Raw genomic sequence first — 20,084 nt, 5'->3', positions numbered from 1 at the left:
AGAGGTACAGTACATTTTTATGAAAAGAGTGTATGGGTGTCAGGATATAATGTAACAAACCATAGTCTTAAATCTGGTTTCCTGGACTCTATCATGAAGGGGCTGGATAATATTTTCAAGCACATTAAAATACTACATGAAGAAAATTCCTAAATTTGTAACATTTCTCACTTTCTTAAACACAGTAATACTCTAAGTAAATATTAGGTACATAGATTAACAGAGTACAATAGTACATTACAATGTTATGGATATTTAAGAACACACTGTAACACTCATCATAGTAAAGAATCCATCAAAAATATAAGAAGCAATGTAAAGTACATTTTGCAAATAACTGGCACTAGAGTGCCACTGTTTAGAAGCTGGAACCTTAATTATTTTGTTTGTTATTAATGGAGTAATTTAATAGTTCAGGAAGAGGGTTAAACTGTAATCTTGGACTCATGCTCTCCTATGTATGAAAACTCTCTGACTGCTCCTCTATCCTCTATTCTGTGCGAATTTTTTCTAACAGCCCTCCCTCACATTCCTCGTAAGTGAGAGAGGTTGATACAGTGCTGGCCAAAGATCATTTCCTCAGACAGGTGAGCTAACACCAAAGTATTAATTATGTTATACCTTTATATTCGGCTTCTCATTTCATTGTTCAATTGGACCTCTGAACTACTGAATATGTAAGGTAGTTGGCACTTTTCCATTTACCTTAACAAAAAAAAGCACCCAGTTTAAAATAGCTTCTTAGGCATCAACAGAACCTTAAGCCTATACTCAGACCTAGAGGTGATTACAGGGTTTGAGGCTTTTATTCTGTGTGATAATGCAGTAACACAGCAAGGTGACATGATATTACAAGGACTAAATTGTAACCCTTGACAGGATACTCTTGTTATTGATGTGTGAATGTCATTCATCCCATCCATTAACAGAATACCACTTGTTCCTGGTGCGGTTTACAGCAACCCTAAGCCTATCCCTGAAGCTTAGGGCATGAGGCAGAACTACATTCCAGACAATATGGCAGTCCATCACAGGGCACACAAGCATGGACAAATTAGAGAAACCATTGAAATTAGCCAGTCTATTTCTGGAATGCAGGAAGATGCCAGAACATACAAACTTTACACAGAAGACAGAAGTCTGGAACCAAACCCGGGACCCAGTGATTATGAGTCCGCAGTGCTAACTCCCAAACCTGTGTGAGACCCCATGTTTCAATGTCATTTTATCCCTGAACACCTTGAATAAAGGTGCACACTGAACACCTCAGAAAAAGTCATATTTTTTTACTAAACAATTTTGTGATGTATTTAGAAATGATGCTTAACACCATACATAATATTTAAACATTGCATTTGGATACTTTCATACTTAAAATTTGCACCAGAGGTTCAAATTTGGACAGAGAATGTTCAAATGGCAATGCAGCAGTTCAAGCACAGCTTTGAAATGACCTGAAGAAATATCAGTGCATGTAATTAACCGCATTATGAGAATAGTACAGGCACACAGATGGAAAAACAAGTTAAGAAAGATAAATGCTTCAATAGTTCTGTCGTCTTTCTGTTCTGTATCAGATCATACTTTAAAACTGGTGTCAGTATGTTCATAAGTAACAATACAAATCATTAAGCATCTAATCTACAAGACTTTGCACAAATTAGTGAATATAATTGTATGTTTCCAAGCTAGTGCGGGTGAAAAAAAGCACTGAATTAAATCAAAGGGATTAGAAAGGCTAGGTGGAAATTAACATAATATTTTAATCTTGAAACAAGAGAGGCAGATGTTAAAACTTTGGCTGGAGAAAAGGCACAACAGGTACTGCTTAAAACGTTTACTGCCATTATTTAAATTGAGAAATTAAGAAATTTGTGTTAGGCTACAGAGTTGTTTTGGTTTGTTTTTAAAATATGTCATATTCACAGGAATGTCCCCTCAGATTGTTATATATTGCAAGATTGTAAAATTGCAAGAACACACAACTGATAAAGAATTACTACAAAGAATAGCTAAAGTATGCCAAGCACATCTGTTAAACAAACAAGACTGAAATTGTTGCACAATGCAGATTTTAAAATGTACAATGGCACAGTACTTGCAGAATTGCCACAGAACCTGTTTAGATTTGCTAACATTTACCATTTAGCAGGTAGAAGCAAGTAATACTGTGCATATTACTATACAGTAGTTTATGTAGTTCCCTAGATATTTTAACACTAGCAACAGTGATCTTTAACTGAGTGAGAATGGCAAATGCATTCAACAGATAAAGCTTTATGGAAAATAATCCCTCATACTAACAGCTAGTGAAAGGCTACTGCTATAGTAAAAATAAAACTGTTCTGCAATGTTCACTAAGACTTATCTGCGGTGAAACTGTATGATGTGTATCAGGCTAATTACACTCACACAAAACCCTAATGAACAGGATTTTGATTTTTAATCTAAAAAATTCATGCATTCAGTTTAAAGAAAAACTGGAGCATCCTTAATTCAGTGATTGCACATTTAAAATGTATACCTTAAAACAGAACTGTACTATCACATGCATATAAAGCTATAACACAAAAGGGCAATGCTGTAATATAATTTAAGATACTCAAATTTACATCCAAAAATCATTCCTCAGATGTTAACTACTACTGTATGCTATTATCCTCTCCACTCAGAAAACTATAGAGCAGGTAAAAAAAAATACTTACCGGAGCAAATATCACCATACACATTTAAAAAATAAAATATAATCCAGCTTCACTTCACAAAATAGCAGAAACAGCTTTCTCATACTAATAAAAAGATTTCCGAAGAAGCTGGCCAAAGACAGTGCAGTCTCATCTCCCTCTGCTTCCCTCTTTTTATGAAGTAAATAAAGAAGCCAGAAATCAATGCTGAGGGAAAGTGAGATGATACACCTATCAGGCAGCAGGCTTTGCCTTATTTGCTGAGGGCTGACAAAGAAGTCATACTCTAGTGGGACCGACGGCAAGTAATTTCAACAAAAGCTCCATGGGCGCTTCCCACAACAGGAAGATTTATTCCCTATTGTGATTTCTGAAATCTGAACTTAATAGCAGCTTGCATTACTTACAAAAAAAATTTCAGGTATTGCAAATCATCCCCTGAAGCAGTTTTATGTGATACATACTGTATTTGTTGCAGATGAAAAAAATATGTATACCACCCTCTACCAATATAATACAAGGAATCCAACTTAAAAGCAATGCAATTCAGATTTCAGATTCAGTTCATGTGAATTGTGAAATAATAACCACAAGATTTTACACAGCATTTACACTGATAAAGGCAGCATGGATGCACAGTATCAGAGCTATAGCGTCAGGATTAAAATTACATTTTTTAAAAATAATTTACAATTTAATGTTGTGAGGTCTTATATCCTTATATTCATTCTGCTGTGATTTGCACATTTATATTAGGCTACACAAACGTAAAACAATGAGAACAATAAACATTTACTTGTTCATCTAGTCAAAATGCCATCATTTAATACATGTAAAGGTTAATTCTATCCTGAAAAGAAAAAAGACACAACTTTTCAGCTGTGAAGCCTTCTTCTAGTAGCCTCCTCTTTTCTTTTCAGCATGGAATAAACTTTTACTTTTAAAAATGTTACGCATGCTGACGTATCTAGCTGTACCTGAACATTAAATACATGTCAGGTGCATTAACAATTAGCAATTGGAGGTTCTTTAAAAAATGCACCAAATATTAAACAAGTAGTAGAAAAGCTTATTAAACAAGACACGTTACGAGTTTGTCAAAATGTTTCTCAATTTCAGAGGTGAAAAGATATCTTTGAAGACTAAACAAAAGAAAAAATTAACTTGTTGCACCTAAAGCAATGATTTTGCATCCACTTTAATGGGTACTAGATCCTATAGCTGTCATCTAAAAATTCCCACAGATGAAGACTCCCAGTTATGGGTTTCTATTACGGTATGTGCATGGAGTACTCATTGCTTACGTTATCAATAGCTATTACCCGAAATGCCATAGATTTCTCATCCCCAGTCTTCTTCTTCTTCTTCTGAGTCTTCTCAGTTTACCTTACTTATCTTAAAAAATATTGCTGTTTAAATGTGCTAACTTCAGTTCATTGTAACACTTGTCTAACATGTTGGAACTTTTCCCGACATCTGGGAAAATCTGTTGGCTACCGATGCTTTCCTGACCGTTTCCTGCTCATCTTTAACCATGGACTTGAAATCGATCTCTGTGCATTCTGGAGAGTGCTTCGCATTACAGGGAAATATGAAGACAATTAGAAGTAATAGTATGCCTGGCAAAGTTTCATAATATCATTCACTTTAACTAAAAACAATTTTGAACTCCAATCCACTCTATTCAGTAAAACACATTATACCATGCTCTTCTCACTTGTGTCTGAGATCTGATTTGAAAACATGTAGTTGCTTAAGTTTTGGAGATGATTATTTTGTTTCTGACTTGCACCCTTGGAGAACCCGCTTAAGGTATGGTCTTAAAACACCTGAGCCACTGAAGAGTGCTGCATTCATCAAAAACCATCAATTGAAATCGATCTTCTAGTTGGTCTGCTGAATAACTGAAAAATGTTCTCATAAAGGAAAGCAACAAAACATATCTGTAGCATTATTTTTTCCATTACAAAATGTTCAAAACAAAAATGCACATTTTGCAAATTGCTTTTCCCCCCAGACCATGACAATTACTACACTGTATATCAATACTTCCATCCTATCAATGTCATTCAAGCATTATATCCTCTAGGCAAGCACAATTCTCAAATCTATAATGAATTCTGCTTAACTTAAGCTGCTAAACCCATCTTATCTGCAGAGTCCACTCGTTTAAATAGTTGTTACTGTGCAAAAGGAATCTGAAGCCATTTTACACAACATATATTCACATGTAGGAACAATAATTTTTCCTTCTTTCTAATGATGTACAATAAGTAATGTATTCTTTATTTAATTAACTGCTTCCATCTGCAAGGCATCAGGATTTTGTCTTTTCCAGCGCCTACAGTAGAGTTGTCTGCCCAAGTCACAATGTGTGCAATAATGATGTAATTATTAGAAATCATGTCTACTAGCTACTGGAGTAAGACCAAAGAACACAAATTACCACTTGCTTATTGGAAAACAAATTCATTTATGTGCTTGGATAAAGTATTTTGTCTCAGAGGCATGCAATTTAATGAAAACCAATTCCCCAAATCCTACATTTACAAGACATTTGGTTTATTACTCCTGACAGAAAACTTGGACAAGGTATTCATACTATACTGTACTGCAGAAATCACAAAAGATTGGTTAATCAAACATTAGCTTATTAACAAAACGAACCAGTCAAATATGTACTTTAGAAGTAGTAGAAATTCACAATACCAGCAAATTCAGAAATCTGCCTCTTCTTTTCCATAATGATTAAAATAATGATTTCCAAGAAAAAAAAAACATGGCACCACTTTTTATCATTTACTACCTACTGTACCTAACGGCACAGTGACTGCTCAAATATAGTTCAAATAAAAATGTCTGCTGTCCAAGTTTAGACTGTTTTAGCTGGACCTTCTCTTTCTAGTTCTCTCTATATTAAAAGGCCTGGCACTCTAATGTTGCCAAGTGTTAACAAGATCATTTTGTGTATAAAACACATATTTGTGGCAGATGCAACTCTCAGTTATCATTGAAAAATGCTTCCCTGAGTGTCAGCTGAGGGTCAGACCCAAAGAAGGCTCCATAGCTGAAACGTTGTGTTTCTTTTCTTCTGTTTTCAGCATGGAATAAACCTTTACTTGTTTCTTTGCAAATTTAGATCTGGCCTAGATTAAGTCTTTTGGCCTGACTTACGATTTTAGATAGATTTTGAATGAATCCACCAGATAGATATATCTTTGTATATCTTGCCTCCAGCTGAGCAAGCATGAATTCCAGTCAGAATTAACACCAGCACTCAGTTAACTAACAATCCTGAAGACACTGATATTGCATAAGAAAAGCCTCAGAGAGACTGGATACAAATTTATCTAGCATATCACCTTGGCAGTATTCAAACCAGTTCTTACACTGGGAAGACAGATCAGTTACCCAGACAACATCTGTTGAAATATAGGAATTCTCTTCCATCAAAGCAGACCTTAACTTTCTGAATTGTTGATGGATTAATTGATTAATCCATTTTTTTTTCATTTAAATAGGGAAAGCATTTAAAAATAATTTTAATTGAATTGACAGTCTTGGTTTTTGTGCTATTATTGGGCTAGTTTTTGAACCCAGCAGACCTTCCATTTATCTGAAATATAACATCGCTGTAAAATCAAAATGTAAATGTAGAAATACAGTTTTAATTCTTCTTACTTCTTAACTATCCTCTGATATCCATCACTCCTGGTTCTAAAAGTCAAACATCCTTTGACCTCTCATGGTAAAGAAAAAAAAAAAGATTATTCCACCAATTAAAATTTTAATAGGTATTATTAAATAATAAGTTTTGAAATAATCAAATTCATATTTAAATTAAATCATACTGATGTAGTATTAAAAATGCTTATAGTAACATTCAATTAATGCTTCTATTTACTTTTTTATGCATTTTCTGTTCCTTTTTAGGATTGTCATTTTTATTCCTGTTAAGTGCTTTAAAACTTTCCAGCTTGACAAAAGGTTTTAGCAAACTCTTTTATTTTTAACACATTTACAAATGAAGCTTTTCCAAAAGCCATTAAACAGACATAATTACAATAATTACTGTTAACATCTAATTAACATTCAACTTCCTTCCTGTATTCCCAACAGCTGGACGGCCAGAATGCTGAAGGAAAAGATTATAGTTTAGTCTCATTGGCTTTTAACACTGAAACAATCCATGTGAATTAGTTGGAAGTGCAATTAATGGATTATTTAACTTGGGTTAACAGCCTGATATTTATTTGTGATCCTTTCATAGAGAAAAGGTTATAACACTACACATATATACAATAATATCGGACACAAACAAAACCATCCTCTCTTCATTTATGATTTAGTAACAGCATAATAAGTTGTTGCCTATAGTATACAGTACATATTGACTATACAAAATAAAAATTACAAGGCATCAATAAAACATTTCAGATACAATAGGTTAATAGAGGGTTGTAATAAGATAACCTTTTACATAATAATTGCAGTACTGAGAAGTCTTTATTACTGTAATTATATGTAATGCTTTGTTAACTCTATTAATTATGTATGAATTATTAACCAAATATTTTTAAGTCCAGCCAAACACAAAGTCATTATGAGCTTAATCTTTCTTTAGTATTTGGTTTCAAAATGAAAAATTGTCCAGTGATATTTTTCCCTATTCCACCAGTCATTTTGGATGAAGCAGAGGTCTTAGAGGAATCTCTTAGAGGAATCTAAGAGTGCCTTACATTCCTGACCAGGGGGTATTGGATTTTAGTCCTGGATGAGATGTTGCTGTTGTACAATTGACCAAGGTATAGTACTTCACTCAAATTGCTCCAATAAAAGTCCTGCTGCATAACTGGGTACACTGCTGTATGTCACTGTAGATGAAAATTTGTTCTCAGTGGTTAAATAAAGGGTTTTCTAAAAATTATTTTAAGATCCTCTGAGAATCCCACATTGTATAAAGAGGATGGTTTATTAATATTATTTGCTTCCACTTTGAATGAAGGGTTAAAATGGCTGACCAGGGACAGATAGTATGGGACAGGGACAGATAGACAGATAGGACCTATGGAACTATGTTTTTGTTGACGTATTATTTTCTAATTAACCAATCAAATGAAAATTATCTTGTTAATTGGAAGTGGTTCTGCATACTGTATGACTGAGACTAATAAAAAAACTCAAACAGGATAAGGTGAAGAATTCCTTTCTCACTGGATGAATCAGTTTCTTTCATTCCCGATTCACAGACTTTTTATGTCTCCTTAGACAGTAAACATATATAAAGAATTGTTTTAATGGTCTAATCAACATTGGTCCTTAGATACTAACATGTCACTAGTACCCAGTGTAACATTGGTAATACAATAAAGAATTAATAAAAATAACACATTAATAACAAAAATCATAATTGTTCCCAACATTTAATTAGCTAATTGCAGAAAATCTCCCTGCCAATAAAGTTGTTGAAATAAAACATTGAACAGATTTTTTTTCACAACTACAACAGAAACATATTCTGTATAATCGTTCACTGTGCCTCTCTTGAGTTGCTATGGTAACACACTAGTCTGGCACTGACAGAAAATTAACTCTTTGGAGAAAAAACACTAGGACGTTTTTTTCAATTGAAGATAAACACAAAGACAAAAATATCACCATCATTTAGGAAATCAGTTGTTCTGAACTGCAATTTAATCTTATTATGGCATTCAGAGAGTTTTTTTTTTAATCACAAGAAGGAAAACTCAAGTGATTTCACCATGCTGGAAGAAGTTCTTTTAAGGCAGATAATATTCCCCTTCTTATATGACCCAAACCCACTGACTTACAAGATGAGACATATGGTGCTTCCTTCACTTTTTTATATTAAGCGGTCAGCGCACATTCTGTCAAAGTCAACATAGAACATATAAACTAATTAATGCTCCTGACTTTTGAAACATTCTCATTAAATAGTTTGCAAGTAAAAAAATAAAAAAACAGCATGATCCATGTGTATTGGGATTCGGTTCCACGTTTGAGCTAAAAAAAATCTGAAATACTTCCAAAAAAGTTTTACCTTGGTATCTTCACTGTGTCCCCCTGCTACTTATGGCATCTAGTTGTGACAGGATCTTACCACAGGTCTTAAAATTGGGAAAAATGTCAGAGCACAATGATATGGGAGACAAGCACTTTTGCAATAGGGTGCAAAATAAGATAATATTGCAGCATGAGTTCCATTAGAAATGGCACAGTCTAAAAATCTGTTTAACAGGTGGACCTTATCTAGAGCTCTGTGAGATACTATCTAAACTGCTTGTTAGATATAAGAAATCTAATTAAATGGAGGATAATTCTCCTTTTGCACAGCAGTAAGGCATATAAATCAATTAGTTACATTTCTTGTTCTGCCTCTTATTTTGAAGACAGTTGTTCAGCAAAATAGTTTTTGTGGTACTATTTTAGCAAAAGCTTTCCTAACACAAAACAAATATCAGTAGCCAGTTAAACAAAACACACAAAATGCCCCTTTAGTTCTACCCTTAACTGCTCCTTGCGTTTAAGGATGTTGAGGACAGCAGCTTAGCTCAATGAAGTCAATCCTCTAGTGAAAGGAATTTTCTATAAATAAAATAAAGTGCTTAATGTAAGCAGACCCATGTTAACCAGGATTGATGGTTTTTTACAGTCATAGCAAGGGAATTAACTTAAAATGGAGTAACATACTGCACATTTGGGAGAATAAGTTAAACTATGTTTGTTTTTCATGCTTTACAAAAAAAACCTATTCACAAGTAGTGATTAGATTTCTAAGACAATGCTTGTACCAAAGATCAAGACAGAGAAATTGAAAAATAATCTTTGAATTAAAAAGAACAATCCAGCACAGGGGAGATGCACAGGAAGTAAGGTAAAAAAGAGAACCTAAATTAAAATCAAAGGACCAGGTTATAAAAAACAAAAAAGAAGCTACTGAACTCACATATGATTAAGATGTAACAGCTAAAAGACAGGTGTGCTGACAAATGCAACATTATTGGATACACAGAATTCTAGAGAGACTGGAGAGAAATAGCACTATACAGTACAGAATGAAAGAGTGTTCTGGCAACATGACAGGAATGTTACCTAGAAGATTCAAGGTTCTCAGAATTGAGATTAAAACAATATATATAAAAAATTGTGTTTGATGTATACTTAAGATCACCAAATTATACAGTAAATGTAGTGTTGCATAGTGAAATATATGGAATATATCTGCAAAGAAAGGCATGGTTAACATGAGTGATTTTAGTTTCCTTCACTCAGATTGTAAACAACCACGAGGGATGCCACCAGCTGAAACTGAAGTATTGGACATTATGACAGCTTTCCTTCCCAGGTTTCTCCAAGCACCCTCTACAATACCTCCACTACCACAGAGGAAGCCTGTACGGATCTCGTCTTTTCAAACGATCAGGACAGAATGAGGAAAAGACAAATGAGCGTCCCATTGGGGAGCTGTGGTCATACTATCACGTGCCTTAAAGTATAGTTTGAAACTGGGAGTTCAATCAAATCCAAAAACTTTCAGAAAGAACACTGTGAAGGAAAGAGACTGCAATAAAGAAAAGCACATCAGGATAGGATATAAGACATAGACTAGTAGGATAGGATACAGTATATAGAAAAGTATATTAGGATAGGATAGGACTGGAACAACAAATCACAACATTTCCTGTGGAGCTGAGAATGGGGCCTGAAAGCCTATCGGTCCGACCCACGTTCTTTCAGGCAGGTACCCAATCATCTCATTTCAGTTCCCTATAAATTTTCTAGGCTCCACTCTGGAAGCGATCCAACATTGAGCCTTGATTAAGATCGCTGCTTGTGCATCTGACAGCGCTTGCAGACACTCAGAAGTTTCCTGCTTCACCGGCTGAGCCTCCCCTCCTGGGTTCTGGTTCAAAACCCTGCACAGCTCCCTGTAGCACACAGCCACTTCACAGCCCCTGGAAATCAGCATTCAGCTGTACTCCTCCGCCGCTGCTTGGATTGCCTTGCTGCATCACATTGGAGTTTGAAGAAAATAATCTTGCTGGGCTCTGTGAGGTCCCACAAAGTTTGGCTCCCCATGAGGCGGCCTAAGAATCCCAAGACAGCAACAGAGCAGAGAACAGGAGATGCAAGCTCTGCTTAAAAAAGCACTACAGTCAGTCTCAGCAGCCTCTTATTTGTCCCATGTTCAGGCTGCTGGTAAAGCAGCTCCAGACCCTGCTCAGCAGGTTTAGTCTCCTCTTGTCCTCTCTCCCAGTGTCACTCCCCGAACAGAACCCCATATGCACCCTCCACTACCGTATTCAGGGGATCTTGAGGGCTGCAGAGAATTTCTTGCACAATGTGGGATAGTTTGTCGCTATGCAGATGTCAACTTTCTCAACAGAGCAAGCCAGGTTGCCGTATGTGATTTCTTTACTGACTGAGTAGTGCTGATGTGGGGATCTCTGGGAGAGATCAGACCCCATCTGGAGCAATTCTGCTCAGTTTTCTCAAGCTTTTCACATAGTATTTAATGATTCTGGATGGGTTGCAGAGTCCACTCATCAATTACTGCATCTTCGACAGGGATCTTCTCCTGTACACTCTTATACCATCCATTTTCAAATGCAGGCAATGGTAATTTAGGCTAATAGATAGGGAATGGAGGCAAACAATCATTCATTGGCTATTTCTCACGTTCAAGGATAATTTGTCCTCCATGCACCCAATGGTAACTTATAAAACCAGTATGGGATCTACAAGTGCACTGGCAGGTTAGGCAGGTATTGACTCAAGAGATAGCTGACAGTATATTGTGCAATGTCATCATGGTGTGCTTTCCTTGCCTCCTTGTTGTGACACTTTTGGGTCTCAAAGTGCTGGGCTCCTTCCAGATACAGTATTTGTCTTTCATCTTGCTCAGTCAATGACCATACTCTTCCAATATTATGTTTAATTCTTTCACATTTAACTTTTACATTATCTTTAAAACTGTTCTTCTGCCCTCTTCTGGTCCAATTGTTTTAGCTAAGCTGAAGAGGACCTTTTTGGGGATTTCTGAGTTTGACATCCAGATGCCCTGACCAGCCCAATGGAGCTGATGTTAACCTCCTAATGGTATGAGACCAAAGGCTGCATTTCAGGCAATGATTGATTTCCTCAACAACATCAATCTTCAATGAAAACTCTTTCCCAAATTACAGGAAGTGTTCTACATTCTATAGTCACTCATTGTAAGTCTGAATTGATTGTTCCAATGTGAACAATCTTCGGTGGTTGCTGATGGAGAACTTTGATCTTCTGCATATTAAGTGTATCTCTGTGATATGTCTCAGTAAATACAGTATATAAAAACTGAACTGAAATCCACTTTCTGTATGTCAAGGTGCAGCAACATTATCAGCATCTTGGAGTTTTTGGGTAGTTTAATGGAGTAATGGAAAAGTCCATTCCGAAATACTGAAAAAAGAGTTGGAGCAATTGCACACCCTTGACCAAATCCTGTTTGGACTTCAAAGAACTTTGTAATGGATCCACTGCTGAGGATTCAGCAGACATATTTCATCATATTGAAGACGCTTTCTAATAAATCACAGAGCTAAATGCCTTTGTCAAGTCAAAGATAAATTACTAAGTATGGGGGGTGTTGCAGTTTTCCCTGTAACTGGCTAACTATAAAAATCATGTCAGCCATGCCTCTTGAGGATCTGATACTACACTGGGATTACCTTGTCCATGATGGACAGCACAAAGATCCCTCCATAATTTGCACAGCTGGATTTGTTCCCTTTATAAAAGAAAATAAAATAATTTAAACCACTGGATCAACTCTTCATTCCAGATCTGTACAATGAGAGTATTTTGGATTAAATTTTAGTTCCTGTCCACTGTGCTTAAAAATTTCAGAGGAACTCCGTCACCTCCTGCTGTTTTGTTGTTCTTCATTAGTATGGTAGCTTTCATCACTTCAATAGTTTCTGGCAGAGTTCTAAGCTTCATTGCTCTCTAATTGGGTGTTGTGGGATGGAATTGAATATGTTTTATTGACAGGCCTGAACTGAACAGATTTAATATTTTGTATTATCAGATGGAACAGATCTTAAAACAACATCTTCGAATGAGTACTGACAGTCTCTCTTTGAAGAAGTCTCCCTCTTTCATAGGTCTCACAGGAACTTTTCCATAAACACCCTGGCCATCAACAAGTAGCAGTGAAGCAACTATACTGTAGATATTGTTTTTTGTCTGGTCTTTCTTACACCTATAGCACACAGTTCTCCTTTGAAACTATGTTTTTGTTTGTTGCTGGGCCAACATTTGCTGCTTAAAGTTTGAATTACTCTGGCATACACACAATTCTGTGCTAGTGATCAATAAGATCACTGGTGATTTTTCTAGTAAAAACTCCAATCATCTCTTTTCAAGCAATGGTATATTTGTCCTAAGGTCTTACCAAGTGATCAAGTGAACAGCTCTCTTTTGTACTTTGTAGAAGCTTGAGAGCTTTCCCTTAATGCATTCTTTAAAGCATTTGGTTTTTAGTGGGGTGCTTTGCTGCTTTGACATTGCTTTGACACTGACATGGCCTCTTTTGCAAGTGATATCTTTAAGCCAGGTTGACAGCCATATTTGAATGTATATGCAACAATCAATGGTCATTCTAGAACCCATGGGCTCTTGTCATTGCTCAGATGACAAACATTGTTGTGATTTTAAACACAGACAACAACATACTAAATCAGATGCCAGTGCTTAGATAGCGGATTTTGCCAGGATGTTGTGTCCATTTTTGTCCACTTCTATTCTGTGCAGATTGTAGAAACAATAACTATAACTAGATGATCCTCTGGAAAAACAGGGTATTGGTAGTGATTAGTTCATTGATATATTACAACCTTTTTGTTACCAGTGGGTCTGTTCCAGAGAATGGTATCTCTTTCAACTCTGATATTCTCCAAGTAGAATTAATGTGTCCTCCTTTGGGATTCCACAAAGAATGTTTTTCACCCTTGGCATATAAATCTTCCTAACTGTTTTGTCATCTGAAACTAGAGTGAGTGTATATGCAGAAATCATGTAGGCATACAGTATAAGACATTTGAGTAGGATGCAGCATCAGTTGCAAAGGCTGCAAAGGAACAGGTGAAGGTTCATTTCATATTGAAAGGTAAAGAAAAGAATAGAACACTACACTTGTATAGCCTTGACATAACGCAGTGTTTCTTTTCTTTGCCTTTCAGCATAGAATGAACCTTTACCTGTTCCTATGAAGGCATATAGTTCCCTTGCTAATTTTAGATGAAGATGCTTGAGGTGCTCCCTGATTCCAACAGGGAAATCATGTACTGTACAGTAGATGTTTGATAATTTCAACCTTACTGTCAAACCAAATTCTTTTCAAAATCTTCTTCTGGTTTTCCCTGAGTGAGTTGCTTGTATCCAGCTCATCAAGGTTCTCTCAGGGTAGTGATGTCAATGTCAAATCTCCGGAGCTCTCAACCCACACATGTAGTATGGGGTTTTGTCTGGTCATTGTCTGAGCCAACTATGATGGTCCTGATGTTCCAGATCCCAGATTTTAATATTCTCTTTTGTGTTTTTTGATTGCACAGAGTGATCCCTCTGGATGCAGCTACCCAGACAGGAGTAATAAAGCATTATTGAAGAGAGACATTGAGCGGTTTAGTGAATAATCCATTTGAGATAAAGATTTGTCTTGTCCGAGGGGACAGAGACTTGCAATAAGAATGAGGACATTACAACCCCCAACTAAGCAAACTAAGCCAGGAGCTTCTGAGAGGATGATAATGGAGTGAAGGGAGTGATCCACCACAGTGAATGCTGGGAAAAGGGCGTACAATTTTTATGCATAGTCATGCATGGCCAATATCTAGCCTTTGTACTGTATTCATTAATCATTTAATTAAATGTGTGACTGAATGGAATTAGGTATTGTATGGTGACTACTGTAAACATATCTTTTAAAAATTATTACAGGGCCATTATTGCTTTTAGTGTATAATCCACATTTATATGTATATTGCTGTTTTTATCGAGAGTTACATTAACACTATGACTATTTTAAACATGAAGTCACAATTTTATATGTGTCTACAGACAATGGAGGCCCCTTTTTTTTCCATAACCAAGAATGCTTTCTTTAGTTGGTCCTGAGTCCATTCCCATAGCTGATTACTCAATATAAATTGCTGTATCACAATAGTACAGTGGATCAAGGCACAAGCCATTGACAGCACAGTATTGTCACTGTGAAGCAAAAACAAACTATTTCTTAGTGGGAAAATAAAGACCTTTTCTGTCCACCATTACTGTATGTCTCTATTACTGGTATTTAAATAATCTTGTTATGTATTGGATGTAGTATGAAAGAGTACTGGGTGCAGCTGTTTATTTTTTTTTAATTTACCAAAATTCGGAATCGGCAATTATGTTTTTCACAACTCACAGCTACAAAGCACCTGATCCTCAAATGGGAGAGAGTGAGGAAGTGTAGGCAGATTCCTCAGACCTGCCCACTTTTAAACTACTCATCTTTTAGAACACCACAGCCCTGTACCAGAGGGTCAAAGCCAGCTGCAGAAGAGGCACATCGCTTACCAACAGTACCACATGCCTGCAGAGTAGGAAATATTAGGAATCTAGTAGGGAAAGTTTAAAGTAAAGCTTTGGGCTCTAGACCGCTTCAGTTGTAAATATAAGTTTGTGTTGTGTTTATAGTTCTGTGTAACTAATACTTGCCTTTGAAGTGACTGCCTGTTTATTTCCTCACCATGAAATTAAACAGAAAATAAAAAAAAACATGCAACTTCAAATGGTATTACCTGACCAGTTGAGTTTTTATTATAAGTTTTATAAATTGGGCTATCACTGTCCCCCATTCACCCTATTTTCAGCATTCAGTCACCTGCCATTGATCACAGAGCTCTTCAGAAGGGGAAATACAATGCCAACCCCACACAGGGCAACTGAGAAACTCAGTTTCACCAAAAGTTGGAAGTCTGGTTTCATGAACAACCTGACTAACAACTGTGGCACATGATGGACAGGCAAGGATGGACAGGCTCTTGGAGTAACAGATCCTCAGGACCCCAGCAGAGCTTCAACCTCATCTCATCAAAAACACCTAAAAAATTTGGGTAGTTGGGGGACTGACAGTCTGGGGCAGTATGATGGTCTGGGTGGAGACACACTCATGTCTGCTGATGAGCAGAGAGCATGCTACTGTACATAATTCATTTCCAACAACAGTACTTCTTCGCCAACCCAGCCACTCTGGAAATGTGACAAAGTCCTTCAAAGCAGCAGGAAAACAGAAAGAAGGGTCTGGGTCACATTCTACACACAGACTCCAGAGCTGCCTACGCACAAACTCTTTCTGTCAGGAAGCAAAACATGGGACTTCCATATCACAACCAAGGTTGGTGACATGTCAGTGTTGAAAGGTCCCATTTTTATTTTTATAAGAGCAATTCTGTTTCCTATTTTTAGTTCATTGTTCAGACATGATTGTCTGATTGAAGCTTTCATCCTGCAATGATATGAGTCACTTCAGGAAGAGCAATAATTGGACAAGACTGACCTGGTTGAAGACACGACTTCAGGATTGCCTTCTTTAGGAGGTTACAGGTTCACAGTTATAAACAGTCACTATAAATAGCAAATAGAGGTTCATTTTTTAGAACCCGAACAGAAGCTTCAACTTAAAGAAAAGTGAAGATTTCAAATGCAAAGTTAAGTCACGTAATCCTGAAATACATACTATACATACTCACATTTACAGTCTCGAAAAGCAGACTATGACAAAAAAAAAAACAATTCAGTCGCATGTTGATCAAGAATTATCCAGTGTTACCTAGTATTTCAATTTAACACATAAACCTGAACAGTTTTATGAACACAAGGTAAAACCTACAGAAATAAATGCTGATCTTTCCTGCCTACCCCCCTTTTACTGTTTGTATTGTTATCAGTTTCGGTTGTACGCTCGGGGTCTTGTTTTGACTAACATTGACAATTAAAAGGATACAAACTCAGAAGTTTTGTAAAGGTTGACCGCCCCTTCCCACCCTAAAGAATGTGGATATCTATAATGCTATTTTTTGCATTTGGTACAATATTTAAGAGCTGGGGATTTAAGACATACTACATAAATACTGGATGCATTATTTAAAATAATATTATTTAAACACTTTAAATACTGTACAACATATTGTCACTTATTGCACATTCTCTTCCTGGGGATCAGGGCCTTAAAAGGTAGATCTATTTATCATTCATAGCAATTCTACAGAAAAGGATCCCTGTGAGGATTACATTTCCCAGACAAACCTGTCAACTGTACATAAAGACTTTTTAAACTGAAACATTTGACTCCCCTGCCCCCTCCAAAAAAACAATGCTTTTCACTGGAACATACAGTATCTGTTGTGAATCTAGAGCATTATGTTTCTGTGTAGTGTTATTAAAAAATAAGCGTAAATTGCAAATAAACCGTATCAAAGCTCAGGAGAAAAAAACAGCTTTAGCAGCTTTAGTTTTTGAATGTATGTTTTCCATCATAAAACAGCACTACAGAAATATGAAGGATTTTGGTCTTAACAAACTAGATTCCTTGTCCATATCATGTGTCCTTCTAATTAACAGCAGCAGGCAGCAGCAATCATGTCTTGAATTACATAACTCACACAAAACATGGTTATTTCCTAATCTCCTGGAAGACAGACCTCCCAGCTGGAGCAGCCTATAACTCAACCAAAATGTGCAGTACACCAAAATTTCTTGAGCTGTGGGCTCCCACAGGGCTGAGGAGGCTAATAAAAAATTTCAATTCAACACTAGTCAATCAGAAATCCAAGTGGGGTCCATAATCATTTTAATAGAGCTGAATATAATCGTGAAACATGTTGACTTGAAATTTTTATTTTACAATGTACTATAAAATGAGCACCCCTTGATATATATACTGTATAACAAAGTTACAATTTGATGGTGCAGCTATTATTATAAATAAGCAATCCAGAGCACACTAGCACCAACAGCCCAATAGGCACCTTGTGTTACATATGACAGAATTCTCATTTTATTCTTTCAGGGCACTGTAGTGTACTGTAGTTAATAAAACCTCTGTGTGCCTCGTTCATGAAAGATTCTAATGTAATTAGAAGTGTCTAAGTCAAACATAAGGGGCACATAATGAAATGCAGCATTCGGAATCCACAATTACAAGCACCTAAAAGCCTTACAGGCGCGTGCATAGATAAAAAATTTAGAAGATGTCTGAATTTATATGCAACGAATATATTAATGTACATACTAATGAATATACTAATACGCCAATGTATGCATATGATGAGGAATGATAGAAGTGATGAGGTTAATAATATGCATATGCTATTCACAAACCTCTTCAAAGTATTGGTTGCATCTAACTTGAATGCTAGTTTTTACAGATGGAAAGCAAGTATAATGAGCTGAGATCCTCCTAAAAAGCAGCAGTGCAGCACCAGTGGGTTATCAAAACATGGAAGCATTCCTTGCACACAGGAAAATCAAACAAGAAAGGAAGAAGACATGCCCAGAGTCCACAGGATTCAGATACAGGAATTACTGGGCAAGGCCAATTCCTCTCAAATTCCCAAGGAAATCTTCACCAGATAAAGCATGAGCACTAATGCTGTGCTGGCACTACAATGGGCAAGGACTTCAGCTAAAAGCAGACCCACTTCTGCACCCTTTAAACTCTGGTTTATCTGCCTGCTTTAGCATGAGCAGTCTCTTTAGTTGATTACACATAGATGTGTACATTTTTAGAAGCATCTTCTGATAAAAGACATGAATGAGCCATTTGCATTTTAGTTTAAAAATTGAAGTTCTTATTGAAAATGATGGTTTTGAGTAGGGCATCCTATGCAGAAGAAAAAAGAACTTGAGACGGATGAAATAAACAAGATGTGGTTCTAAAAAGACTAAGATAAGACTGGCTTGTGTCTTTCATTATTGCAGGTTTCAGGATGTACAGTAACAACTCAGACTGAGCTATTTCTTAAATTCCCACCTGAGCAAGAGAAACACACATATAAACATACTTTAGATGCAAGCAGCAATCATCAGGGGTTAAGCAGACATTTTCCTTTTCTGTTATAACACAGATACACTTTTGATTTTTGAGGGAGATCAAAGGCCACAACCAAAGTCTTTTTGCTGAAGCACATACAGTAAGAGATCCTATTTACAGTATGTTCCATAGTAACAATGACCCCATCTGCACACATTAGAGTTATAAGGTATTTTCATTTGACAAGAAGGACATATCAAAGATGTTATATGGCTGCCACACCATATAACAATCAGCTTTATTCAGTTATGTAACACGATTCCCAAAGGCTACTTTTCCTCTTTGATTTCCCCCCCCTCTGCCACCACCAACGTGCAGCCTCACTTGGATGACGCGACGGCAGTCATAGTGCGCCAGAACGCTCACCACACATCAGCTGTCAGTGGGGAGGAGAGCAGAGTGATGAAGCCAATTCATAGATGGGGATTATTAGAAGCCCATGATTGGTAAAGGCCAATGGGTAATTAGGCCAGGCCACCAGGGTAATACCCTTAATCTTTTTAAGAAACACCTGAGGATTTTCGATGACCACAGCGAGTCAGGACCTTGGTTTTTTGTCTCATCTGAAAGATGGCACCTCTTTTTACTGTATAGTGTCCCCGCCACAAACAATTTGACAGATAACACATACCTATGTGTAACTAGTTTTGCTTAATTGGTATAATGATTTAATTGGAGATTTGTTTTGCCAAATCCAAGATAGCAGCCTGTCCACATGACCAATCACGACCAATGACTTTGTAATAAACACATTTTTAATAAATTAATTTATTGAGTGTAAAAAGAGTGTTAAAAATTAGTGTGTTTTACATTTATGTAAATGAGTATAAAAAGGCCCATTCTGTTCTAAGAATTTTGAACTTCTATGATGTTGAGTTTAAGAAAACAACAACAACATTCTCCAAATTATGTCATTTACTGACAAGGTGACCAAACCATGTGACTTGATGGCTCTGAAGTTTAGCTTTGACCCAGCTTCTCATAAGCCTTTAAATTCCTGCTTAGTCTCACGACTTTTCAAACAGGGGGTTGAGTTTCATAGGAATTTTGGAATCATGTGGGAAATCTTCAAATAATTACAAAAGTATTCCAGGAACATTGATGTTTAGTCACCAAATAATGACTTCACTGCAAATAACACTGGTAGCAGAGGTATTTTAGTTCTTCATCTTAGCATTCCTGAATATACTAAGTGGAGCTCAATAATGCTGGCAGGTTTTTTCTTTTCAAAAGAAAAAATGCATTGCAACCAAACTTAAAAC

The 20,084-nt window shown here is 36.4% G+C and overlaps 1 protein-coding gene across 3 annotated transcripts in view; it reads right to left on the bottom strand.

Moving 5' to 3' along the window:
• Nucleotides 1-20,084, bottom strand: part of synpra (synaptoporin a) — a 100,956-nt gene that overhangs the window by 32,876 nt on the left and 47,996 nt on the right. The window contains exon 1 of one of the 3 annotated variants that reach the window (XM_088636221.1): nucleotides 2,706-2,958. The exons of the other annotated variants lie outside the window; for them this stretch is intronic. Within the exon in view, the coding sequence (XP_088492347.1) occupies nucleotides 2,706-2,729 (24 nt within the window). The 5' untranslated portion in view covers nucleotides 2,730-2,958. Of the gene's footprint in view, nucleotides 1-2,705; nucleotides 2,959-20,084 lie in introns of those variants that run through there. 3 annotated transcript variants of the gene reach the window in all.

Source organism: Lepisosteus platostomus, chromosome 6 (assembly GCF_059453375.1).
Source record: "Lepisosteus platostomus isolate fLepPlt1 chromosome 6, fLepPlt1.hap1, whole genome shotgun sequence".
NCBI classification, from domain to species: domain Eukaryota; kingdom Metazoa; phylum Chordata; class Actinopteri; order Semionotiformes; family Lepisosteidae; genus Lepisosteus; species Lepisosteus platostomus.
The sequence above is the reverse complement of the archived record's forward strand: the minus strand, read 5'-3'. Positions and strand labels throughout refer to the sequence as shown.